The sequence below is a fragment of the Microchirus variegatus genome, assembly GCF_963457635.1.
Source record: "Microchirus variegatus genome assembly, chromosome: 2".
NCBI classification, from domain to species: domain Eukaryota; kingdom Metazoa; phylum Chordata; class Actinopteri; order Pleuronectiformes; family Soleidae; genus Microchirus; species Microchirus variegatus.
This window is the reverse complement of record NC_139803.1, coordinates 15,199,977-15,212,555: the sequence shown is the minus strand read 5'-3', so window position 1 is coordinate 15,212,555 and position 12,579 is coordinate 15,199,977. Positions and strand designations below refer to the sequence as shown.

General features: G+C 38.4%; 1 protein-coding gene across 4 annotated transcripts in view; it reads right to left on the bottom strand.

Moving 5' to 3' along the window:
- ncor1 (nuclear receptor corepressor 1) overlaps positions 1-10,136 on the bottom strand; it is a 44,290-nt gene extending 34,154 nt beyond the window's left edge. For all 4 annotated transcript variants that reach the window (XM_083885928.1, XM_083885929.1, XM_083885930.1 and 1 more), the window contains exons 1-10: positions 9,974-10,136; positions 9,500-9,682; positions 8,269-8,382; positions 6,798-6,854; positions 6,644-6,696; positions 4,601-4,667; positions 2,799-2,971; positions 1,127-1,217; positions 314-492; positions 92-146 (exon numbers count right to left, since the gene is read on the bottom strand). In XM_083885928.1, coding sequence (XP_083742054.1) covers positions 92-146; positions 314-492; positions 1,127-1,217; positions 2,799-2,971; positions 4,601-4,667; positions 6,644-6,696; positions 6,798-6,854; positions 8,269-8,382; positions 9,500-9,682; positions 9,974-10,081 — 1,080 coding nt within the window. In that variant the 5' untranslated portion in view covers positions 10,082-10,136. The remainder of the gene's footprint in view (positions 1-91; positions 147-313; positions 493-1,126; positions 1,218-2,798; positions 2,972-4,600; positions 4,668-6,643; positions 6,697-6,797; positions 6,855-8,268; positions 8,383-9,499; positions 9,683-9,973) is intronic.
- Positions 10,137-12,579: the final 2,443 nt, after the last annotated feature.

The following is a 12,579-nucleotide window of genomic DNA, read 5'->3' as shown; positions in this document are numbered from 1 at the left end:
GTAAAATAATAATGGGTGTTTTTTTTTACACTTTAATCTTAATCATCACTAATGTGATGTGACAAATGTGAAAATACAAGCAGAAGTTTACCTTTCTCTCTAGGTAGGAGGCAATCAGGCCAAAGTTCTTGGGGTGTTGGAAATACCTGCAAAGAGTTGCCGTCTGTTACTCATGTGCCACAGTCAAAAATATAGTAGTGCAAGTGCAAGACGGTATGAAGGTCCATATACCATTGCAGCACGACAGATTTACGAGGACAAACTGCGACGCAGGAATACTGTGCCACCAACAAAACCTAAAAACAAGACTTACTTGTCCTTGAATATTTCCTTTTCATGTTCGGTCCAGACATTCATGAATTGCCGGGCTTTGTACACCTTCATTGGGTCTTCCATCAGGCCGTTCATGTTGATAAACTTGACTCGCCTCTGCTCAGTGTCATACATCATGGGAGGGATGACTGAGAGCTGTCTCATTTGTTTTTCATTGTTCTGTGGAAAAAAAGAGGAGGAAAACTGTTACGACAGAATCTACCGACACCTGACATAAATAGTGGTGATATGCAGAACAAAATTTACAAAATTGTGTCACTGCCAAATGACTTGCACTACTGTCCAAAAGTTTGGAGTCACCTATACAATTTTTGGGTGTTTTCCATTAAAACTCACACTTTTATTCATCAAGAGTTGCAAAATGAATAGAAAATAGAGTCAAGACATTGACATTTTGCCCTTCAAACTTTGCTTTCATCAAAGAAAGAGAAAAACTGTTTTCAGCTTTGCTAACATAATTGCACAAGGGTTTTCAAGGGTTTTCTAATCATCCAATAGCCTTCTAACGTGATTAGCAAACACAATGTACCATTAGAACACTGGAGAGATGGTTGCTGGAAATGGGCGTCAATACACCTATGTACATATTCCATTAAAAACTAGACGTTTGCAGCTACAATAGTCATTTACCACATTAACAATGTATAGAGTGTATTTCTGATTCATTTAATGTTATATTATTTGAAAAAAGTGCTTTTCCTTTAAAATAAGGACATTTCTAAGTGACCCCAAACTTTCGAACGGTAGAAGATATTCTCAGAATGATCATCATAAAAATGCCTCCTGCTCTTACCTCCTGTTCAGAAAGGCCATCAATGATTTCAGAGATTTCATGCTCGCTTCTTGCAATTGTCGCAGAAAGGCCTGTTCCGCGTTGTCCAACCCTGTGGAAAAAGGAAATATTGAGTTACAAATATTGCATTGATATTAACTGTTGCATGATATGTGTATGCTGTGCAAAGACATCACCCTTTATGTTTCATTATTTTCAGAGGAAATAGGATTTACAGGCTTTCATTCTTTAAGCTTACAATATACTTTCCCAGTCAAACCCTGGCTGAATTGTGAATTGGAAGCTCCATTAACAAATGATGCGTGTTTCACTCTAACGGTCTGCATGAACAGTGCTGTCGTGCTAACTCTTACTTGGAGATTACAATGAAAGCACAAAGCATCGGCTCCAGCAGGAACTAGACACAGGATGCTGACCCCCGCCCCGCCTTCCCAGACAGCCCACTGACCAAAGCAGACCACCAAACATCACCTTCATGCCCTCCGTTTACCTAATAGCTGAACAGATATCCTAACAATGGAAGATACTAGTTTATGTCTGGGTACATGCAATTAGTTTCAGTTTCAATGCATCAAGGAGTGTTGGACTGAATGTGGTTTTTGTTTGATCGAATCTACACATAACACAATGATCTTTCAATGCTTTAAACAAAATCGTGTTGTGACTGCAAATGAAAAAAAACATAAAACCTGCTTTTGTAAACCCAAAGCGTTTTGCTCAGTCACTCGACTTATACAATTATAAGAAACTATAAGAAGATAATGACAATAACAATACTTCTCTAAAAGTTAAACAGACATACACTTAAAACCTTTGCGCATTTATACATTGCAGAATATTTGCAGAGAAACTGTTTTGACCGTTTGAATAAACTGTTTTGGATTTTGGAGTGTATTGGAAATTGCATTGGGCATTCATTACACTTTTCAAACCAAATAAATGAAAACTGTTAAACCCACGTAAAAAATATAGTAGTGAGTTACAGACTTTGTCTGGATGGTTACTTTCAAGGTGTGAAAGTGTCAATAAAGCTTTAGGATACTTTCACCAGGAACTAGGGACTTTTTCCACCACAAACTATATGGAAGCCAGCAGAAAATGTGTCTCTGATTGGGACCTTTTGGAAGATAGGACGTTACCTAACTTCAAGTAAAAAAAAAAAAAGTCAGTCAACAAAGTTCAGTTAATGTGTACTGGTTAAACCAATACACATTAGTGAGCTGAATTGTATTAGTGTGTCCTGAGTAAAGATTCAGTAATGTTCAATCAGTCATTGTTGTGACAGTTCAGTACAATATGGTACCATTTATTTTTTTTGCCGATAGTACCAAAATAACAAGCCACGACAGTCAGCTGATTGGACAATGTCACTCCCTTACGATCATTCTTCAACAGCTGCAGTCTACTCTCATATAAAGTTTGATGTCTTGTTGGGACAACCACAAACTGACCAGGGGAAAAAAATAGATTATGTTCTAAATTGCTGTATGTTGTGTTGCGTTCAATGACGAATTTACGCTACGTGGTTATCAGGCAAAAGCTCACACCCCACCTACCACGTAAAAGTACTATTCTCAGTCAGACCGCAAGCCTGACCCAGGGTTTTACCATTTCAAACCGTACCATTATGGAAATACAGCATAAGAAACGGTGCTTAAATAAACACGGTTACCTGTGGAAGCGCTCCTGCTGCTCTCTCTGCTTGCGGATCTCAGGGAATTGTCTTTCATAGTACTCCCGTGTCCGGGTCTCCTTGGCTTTGCGTCTGGGATTGTTCTCCATTCGCTCTACCTTCTTCTCCCAAGCTTCCATCAGCTGGTCGTAGCGCTGGCATATCTTTTGTTCCTGTGTAAAATGTACGGCAGTATCAATATTCATGTAGTGACGGAGAAACTGATTATATTTACTGTATCTACTAACTGAAGTGTAGATTAAATGCTAATGCTGTAATTTTACCCCAGTGACTTATATAAGAAAGTTTTTTTTTTTTAATTTCAACCAAAAAAGCACAACACATCAGCACATTTTATAGATTATCTGGTTGGGATCAGTTACTCTAGCATGTTCCTGGCTCTTGCAGTGTCAGCAATATAGATGCAAACAATGGAAGCACAGCGCCCAAAACCCAACCATCAAGTTAATTATCAACTATGTGTGTTATATTTCTCTTTCCCACAGGCTGAATAATTTAAAACATGCTTTTATGCACATTATGTTCAGGGAACATGAAAACAAGAGAAACAGACAGCCTGCAGATACTTTATGAGGAGTGACGAGTGAGAATGTTGAACAGGAACTGGCTGTGTTCATTGTGAGTTTGTGTGTGTGTTTTTGAAACCGCCTGATTCAATGTCCTGACCCTGGCACAGTTTGTTCTGATGCACCTATTGTTTATAAATAGCTTTCATGAACGCAATGTCACTTTACAGATGCACTTTTTTTTTTTTTTGCATTATGCAAACTGTTGTTTCAGTCTGTGAACTACGGCTAAATCTAATTGAAGAATAAAATTAATCAACGTGAATGGCGAGTCATTTATTCACCCTCTGCCTGTAGCTTTGTTGTCTTTGTATTTTCTTTGAAAGCTCATCTTCACTCATCTTGTCTTATACCAAAATTCACCTAATTCACACTATTCCATTAATCTGCTCACAACCAAATTGCATAAAGGGCAGTTAAGCGTTTGTGTGTTATTTTAAAAGATAGAAGACGTGAATTATCACGATATCTTCGGTCATCTTTTCATCACACAAGTGGTTCATGTATGCTAGAATTCAACAGACTCTGGATTGAGATTCTTTCCTGCGCTGAGCAAATAAACACGCATTTCCAGTGACGAAAGAGTTCAAATGTTCAGCGAAAATATAAAAAGACGCCAGCATTAGGAAGACAATACACCCTTGTTTCCACTCTGCATCAGCAGACAAACAATTCACCTTCCTCTTGGCACGAGGCCACATGCACTGTGCCACTGTTTAAAGTTCAAAAAATGTCAAATTCACCCTGGCAGGGAATAGCCAGACAAAGGTGGGACCATCTGAACCACTGCATTACAAACAACAGTGGGGTGATTCTGGACTATTTCCCATTTACAGATAAGAGGAACAGAAAGACAATCAATTCTGCTCTTTGATGTGACAATATTTGTTATTCTAATGCATACATGTATGAGAGCATTTATTGGCTCACAAAACACTAAAAATAAACAGGGAAAATCTGTGTGTTTCACACTTGGTAGAAAACTTAAAAATATTTAAAACTAAAACTAAAACTTTTTAGCATGTGTTGGACAAGGGAGATTTTATGTATTAAAAGTTGTCATTATCGGAGAAATACTTCCTCTGTTTAGCTGATCACCTAAGAGCACAAGGGTCAGGTCCGAATGCAACAGTGATCATATGAAACTGAAGTGCCACGGGTGAGTACAGTCAGGTGTACCGAGGAATTTGCTTTCTTAACAGCAGGAAAACTCACCCTTTGTTTACGAGCATGATTCCTCCTCTTAAAAAATAAAATCAGCTTCTTCCTCATGACTTGGTTGCTGGAACACAACAAAAACACAATTAATAGTGGCATTTACCAAAAAATAAAGAAAACCCCATGATGCATTAAAAAAATACTTGTAGAAGTCTCATATTTCATCAGGGAATGCAAAGCTTAACCAAAAGTACCTTTACACTTTTCAAACCCTATGTGGGGTCAAGAAATTATTACCAGAGCAACTCAGTGGTTTTAGTCTCGTCCAAATGTGCCATGTTAGTAATCATTACCTGAAAGTTTCAGTAAAGATTATAGTGACTTTTAAGAAAAAATACCCAAGGTGATACTAATCCTGTGCTGATAGGCCAGCATTGAATACACTACCGTTCAAAAGTTTTTTGACTTTTTTCAATGAATATAACATTAAATCAATCAGAAATACACTCTATACATTGTTAATGTGGTAAACGACTATTCTAGCTGCAAACGTCTTTTAATGGAATATGTACATAGGTGTATGGAGGCCCATTTCCAGCAATGGGAAATCTCTCCAGTGTTCTAATGGCACATTTTGTTTGCTAATCACGTTAGACGGCTATTGGATGATTAGAAAACCCTTGTGCAATTATGTTAGCGCAGTTGAAAACAGTTTTGCTAGTTCTTTGACGAAAGCAAGCAAAGTTTAAAGAGCAATATTATTATTTTGAATAAAAATCATTATTTCTAATCTTGTCAATGTCTTGACTATATTTCCTACTCATTTTGCAACTCTTTTGATGAATAAAAGTGTGCGTTCTAATGGAAAAGGTGACCCCAAACTTTTGAACGTAGTGTATGTGTGTAAATATTCCATGATATTCTGTTACACATAGTTTTTCCAAACATTCAGTTTCACACTAGGTGGTTTTCAGCATACAACAAACACCATACCATTCCAATCCTATAGCTACGCAAGCACCTCGCTATGTAGTCAGCCTAGGCTACGTATATGGCTAATAAATTGCCAATCAACCAGTAGGCTAGTCAGTTAATATAAAACCATTAGCATAGTATTATTACGTACATTCATCTCGATAGCTTCTTTTCTCAGTCCCCAAAATACTGAATAATTTATCAACAACGATTTGATACATCTCTTCCCAAATGGTGCGGTTAGTCACCGTGGTCTCAAACTGCCTCTGAAACTGATGTTCTCCCTGAACCGAAATTAAACACAGCATTTCCTGCTGCTGTTTTGTGTTTTAGGCATTTTAGTTTTTCTTTGGAACCTTATTGATGTGCGTCTGCGCTTGTGATATCAAGAAGCAGCACAGTATGCACAACAAGCACCCTCCAAATTGTGGTAGTTTTACTGAGATTTCTTATCCCGTGCCATTAATATTACACATGTCCTCTGCTAAAATTACATTACTCCACCTACCCATGTAAAAGCAATCCCGTCCAAATAGTGCTCGAGAGAAATAGAGCTCAATTTGGTTCCCATGACCAGTGCATAAAATAACACGGACATATTGTTTATTTGAGGCCGTTGCAAAATACTGGCGGCACTTCTGTTTACTCATGATTGGGAATGTGAGAGAGCTGACCCTGTGAGTGTGGACTACACGGCAGATTCACACAGACGGGTTGACTGTCTTGATAAAAGACTGAACCAGATGGGTCACTCCCACAGTACACACTGATAAGGTTTTTTATCCTTGCTGACATGACCTTCAACCCCCCCAAGACAACCCAACTTTGCACACCTAGTACAGACACATGTACAATCTTTCATTTACATTTTCAGTCCCTCTCCAATGGCGTCAGTAGGGCAACTCAATCAGGTGACTCAACAATGAGATTAGAATTATAGGCTGGTTTATCTTGTTGAGGTCAGCGCTGCCTTCGACGCTTTGCTCGCATGAGATCTGGTGAGCAATGTGTCTGCTGCGATGTTCTTGCACATTACTAATGTGCAAGTGTTTATTTAAGCTGCAAGATTTTTTCTGTTAAATTTTAACAGAAAAAATAACCTGCAGAACAAAGAGAGATACTCACGTTTTGATGTTGTCATGGTACACCTTTGTGTCTGACGGCTGATTGTACAAAGGCTGAAAAAGAAAAGTTGGAAGTGGATTATTCCTCAACTATTATTGAACAAGGAGGCTAAGAAAAGAAAATAATGAGGGGAAAAAACAAAAAAATCACCTACCAGCTCAACTTTGGGACCAAGACCTTCCAGTATTTTATGGGCCTCTTCTGCTTTTTTCTAGAAAAAAAAAAGTTACAAGGTTTACAAAAAGGAACAACTGCACTATGCACTGTCAAAGAAAAAACATTTCACCTAAATAACATAACATCTGAGGATCACTATATTATATTCAAGAACATTTTTGAGTTTCAGAAATGTTTCATACTTCAGACCGTTTTATTATGTTGCTTATTTATAAGCACTACAATACAGCATGGGTCTTTGTTTTCAAATCTCATAAGCGCCTGTCTACAGAATAACACAAGCAACCCTGGCTGCCAGACTAACAATCTGTGTGGATTGCTACGTTTATAAAATGTATTAACATCAGACAACTGCGGAAATATCTGACAATCCAAAAAGCGTTGCTCTATTCATTGCAGCTCTAATGTTTATTCTTGACTGATTAATAAAGGAAAACAAATATTATATATGTAATAATTTAATTTTAGAGCCAAATCATGAAAAACAAAGCCAAACCATGTCCATTTCTACAGGTGAATAGAACCACTAAACTAATTCAATTTAAAGGTCACAATTTTTTGTTCACAGTTTACAAATTTACAGAAAGATCAATTTTTTTTCCTCTCATTTAGCACAGATGGGTCTGCCATTTTTAGATTTTTGTTTTAGTCTCGGATCATTGGTTTCATGTCGTGGTAATTTTAATTCTTTAATTCACATTGTGATTGTTTACATGGTGTCATAAGTGAAATAGTGTCCATCATTTGTTTTCAATGTCCCACACTAAGGCCTTATTGTCAAATGTACATTATTTATTAACAATATGAATGTAACAATAACCAGTCAATTGGAAACTAACTGTAAAAGAAGAGAAGCCATAGAGTCATGTAGCTCTCTGATCTGAAGGTCCAGCAATCGGTTGTTTCAGGCCACTTAATATTGGTCAGACCTCCGATAACATTTTCTTTTATCATACATGGAAGGCAACACCTTGTAATGAGGAGCGACCTGCTTACCATTGCGTAGCATGGATCCAGTATGTTAATTAAATGTTTAAATCCAGGGTTTTGCACCACTGAATAAGGTTGCAAGATAGCGAAAGTTTCGCTCCAAAGGAGGACGGAAGAGTTGCCTGTGTTAACAGAGTTGTTTACGTCGTTACTTCTACATCTTTATGATGCATGCGGAGACATCCTGTGCTTTTGATGATTTGCTGTGAAACAGGCGACTGCCACGGGTTGACCATGGTCACAGCGGTTATCCCCTGATATGATATACGCAGCAGAAACACGTCATCTCGCCTGACAGTGCAATTTAAGGATTAATGAGGCCAAAGGAAAAACAAAACAATGTGGGCGGAGAGATAATCGCTCGAGTAATACGTGTATTTCTTAAGAGGGTTATCAAAATGAAGACAGACAATGAAGGGAACAAAAGCTTGTTGATTGCAGCAGACAGATCGACTAACCCTGTTCTCGTCGTAGATGATCTGGACTATGCTGCGGTGCTTGTGTTCCACTGGCGGAGGAGTGACTGGCTTTTCTGGCTCCATCGGCTTTGCTGCTTCCTCCTCCAGTTGTTGCTAGAGAGGCATTACAAATATACAACATAAACATATAGCGCGCAATTAAAGACACATAAAAGGGAAATACGGGAAGCAACTTGGGACAGCAACAAATGGTGGAAAACAAACATGTACCTACAGTTTTAAACTGATCTTAGCTTGTAATTTATGAGGCCTGTGTAGACATGATTGGATTATTAAGATTTTTTTAAGAAAACCACTGTAGGTTTCTGCCATTGTAGCCATGCCGAATGCTGTCAGACAAGCTGATCGAACGTCTGGTAGGTCAATGTTTGCCAGTTAAAGGTTATGCAAACTACCAGGTAAGCGGTACAAGATTGGGAGTCCGTGAAATACTTCAAATTAACAAATAAAACTCTAAAAAACAAAAAACGGTGAACTAGCACAGCTCAGTTAATTTTCCTATCCAAAAAAAAAAAAAAAGTAATATGGCCACAAACAGTGATGTTTTCTAAAACAACAACATTGAGTTTTCTTCAGAAGCAAAAGCATAACTTCAATGTGTGGAATTAAACTCTTCAATGAGAGGGAAGCCTATTAACATTATTTGCTTTTACACAACTGGTTAGAAGAAGGAATGTGGCACCTTTATTCTGCCTCTGTAAAAACACAGAACGAGGCGGGAATTGTAGTTCTACTTTTACACCAAAGCAGTGCTAATTACAGAGCTGGGAAAAGGGAGAGCCAGCATGCCAGGACAGGAAGTAGATGCAGTCCTGTTACACATCACTCCTCTCTGGACTCACTGACACTCCTACACTGACTTTGAGTCCGTGTAAATGAGCAAAAGCTAAATAATTAGGGTAATTTTAAACAGAAGCTTACTAACTACACCATGTTTCTTGAGAAAGGAAGAAAGTCCCAATACTTAGATCTGGTATGTAGTGTAACACTGATCATAAATCAAATTTAAAACCCATACAACTTCCTTCATGCATCTTACTGTATAATTGCACGTTACTAAAGCAGAAATTCATACATGTTTTTCCACATCACCTCTGTGTCCAAGGGGCTATTGTTTAATTTAAAGGCCGTTATTTGTGCCAAGTTTTCTTACACAATACCTATTGTGTTTGAAGGATGTTCACAGGCAAAATCTCACTGGGTAACTGACCTGTTTTTTCTTCAGCTTGAAAATCTGCTGCTCCACTTTAGCAATCTCTCTGTCCACGCGGTCCATACTCTGGATCAGCTCCTCTTTGGAAAGTTTGGAAGGAGACGTGTCCTGATCTTCCCCCATGTGGAGCGCGTGTCCTCCTGAAGACTGTGACTCCATTTTGACACCGAAATGAGACTCCTAGGAAAATAAAAACAAAAAACAGAACTGGTCAGAGAGTAAAGCACAAATATGTACAAGCAGAAAAAGTCATATTATACAAACATAAGAAGCAGACACTGAGGTGGTGTTTGAGAAAAAGGTCCTGCCTGGCTACAGCACACTAATATAAACACATGCAGACACTGAAAATCAGAAATACTTAAAAACATTCTATGAATTAGGGAGGTTTCATACGTGCATCAAGACACATTCATTTTCAGTTTCACCTTGTCTAAAGATTCTCTGTAAGAGCACACAAACCTTTTTTACCTCCACAGCGGCTCTTAGGCTGTCCTGTACTGTATGGGACATGGGTAAAATAATACCCCCAGCAGTGGAAGGGGCGCGGGTGATGTGGCCCTCAGAAATAGTCTCCATGCGAGGTCGCTTGGCCTCCAGTGCCTCATGCTCAGACTGAGCTGAGATGGAGTGATACTGCTGTTCGTAACCATGGCGTCTCTCTGGAGGCCTGAATAACAGAATAAACAGGAAGTTTACAGAAGGATCGGTAGCTCAATTTGTCTGTCTACATGTACAACTCTGTCACTGTAAAATGGGGATCGCTGTGGCATCCTTCTGGAGAGCAAAGGAGGGAAAAAATACGATACAAACAGAAAAATGTATGCATTTAACATCTGTCACATAATTAGGAAACAGGCAATATTTGAAATGAAGCACACACCTTTCAGTTCCAGGGTGGAATTCAGACAATAACGAGGGTCTTCTCCGACCCTGTGGATCCTGCATATGAGTCCGATAGTCTGGCATGGCGAAATCCTAAAAGTCATTTAGAAATTTGAATACCGTCATGAGTTCCTGCACATTGTTCAACAATCAGAAATGACTTCACAGATGGAGGAATTATCTCTTCTGCATAGTTGGCACTGCATTTGTTCAAACTGCATGTTTTAACTGACTTCCTCGAACTATAGTACGTGGTTTAACTTTAAGAATTGCATCAGTTTTAATAGGAACATCTGTCTGCACCCGAATGCCACGGAGTGTGCCGACAATGGACGATGATGACATCAAACGCGACACAACAGTACCATACAATTTTACCAAGGGGAAGGGTGCCAAAAAATGGAATGGTTGGGGCTGATTATTTTGATACTATTCCTAATGGAAACGCAAACAAATACATACTGTACCGAACCGTTCCACTGAGTGGAAATGTGGCTTTACACCGACAGAGTGGGGGCTCTAATCTAATCCAAGCAACATACTGTAGGTGCCGAATTAAAAACCAAGACCCTGGGTGACACAGACATGATGTTCACGCATCCAGTGTGACTAAAGGTTATGAACATGTGCTTAAAATATCAAGGATTATTGAAAGGAAGTTCCCATGTCGTTCAGAACAGCATAATATAGCTATATCAAGCTTTCTAAAAAGAGGATAGAGGAGAGACCACCTACCCATCCCATCTAAGATCTCCTTTGGTTGATGTCAAGTAAATTCATACAATCCTAGATAGACAAAAGCCTTAAATCAATAACCTGCTGGTTAAATCTAATATGAATGTTATCAGCACACTGTGACCTCCAAACAAACCTGGGCCAACTAAAATCACTAACAGGAAATATTTACAAACTCCAGTTTTGTCCCAGATTTAAGCAAACAATCCAAATGCTCAGAAATGTACCAGAGACAGTTTTCTGTGGAAATAAAATTCTAAGAAATGTGGCAACCAAAAACAGGAAACAAATATCATCCAATATTCGTACATTAGTTGAATGAACATGTACCTGGAAAATGTCCTAGACGTGAATACTGTACGAATTACTCTACAAACAGTGGCAAGACCATTTATATTATAATAATAATAATTCACAATTTACTTGCAGGCTGCGTACAAAGTAAACATTCTGTTGGTGCTGCAGCTTTTAAGTAACCAAGACTTTAAAATTATTTTCTTTGCACAACTGACAAGAGGCACACATCGCCTGCTCAGATGAATGGTCAGCACAGGTTTTGAGTTTACCCTGAAGACCTTATTTTAACAAATATATCTGCTGAGACTCACAGCTCCACAACAACTTCATGGAAATATAAAACTCCAACCTTCTATTTCAACATGGCAGGCTCATAGCCAAGTCCGTAGCTGATCACAGCTGAAAACCAAAGAAACTGGAAAACTCTGACTTTATTTAAATTACAAAAAAACAACAACACTCAAATCAATGAATCAATTATCGTAATAGCTTGCAATTAATAATCCATTTATCATTGTAGCGCAAATCATTGAAGAGTTTTTTCACTTATAGGCTAAGTTGGCATGTTTCTCATTGTTTAGACATGAAAGACTGTCTCTCCAGCTGTGTTTCACACAGTGTTATGAGCCAGTGTTAAATCAGCTCAACACATGTAGTTTCCTCTAACTAAGGCCAGATATTGCTGCTGAAAACCTGAATGGATTTTGACTCTGATTCACGAGGTCCAGGTTCGATTCAATATTGATTCATTGAGAGATATTTCCCTTTCCATACCAATTGTGCTTCATTGAACTAGAAATTGTATAAAAGTTGGATCTCTTTAACCTAGTGTATCACTAAACATATTAATATTTATATTTAAAATGACCAACTACTTAATTGAAGTAGTTGCATAATGCAATTTTTGTTAATATGGCCACAGAGTGCAACTCTACAATACAGTTGTAGATGATAATACAAACTCCTATACCTGTCCATGTTGAGAATATCCAGCCTACAATCGACACCAGACATTTTAAAGTAATTAACAAGAGGGTGCTGTGAGCACTGCTTGGCCTGCATCTATACCTTCTTTACTCATCAGAAGAAGACAACAGTAATGAAACACAAACTCTCCTGCACAGCAACAATCATAACACCAAAACATCAGAAAAGCAGCA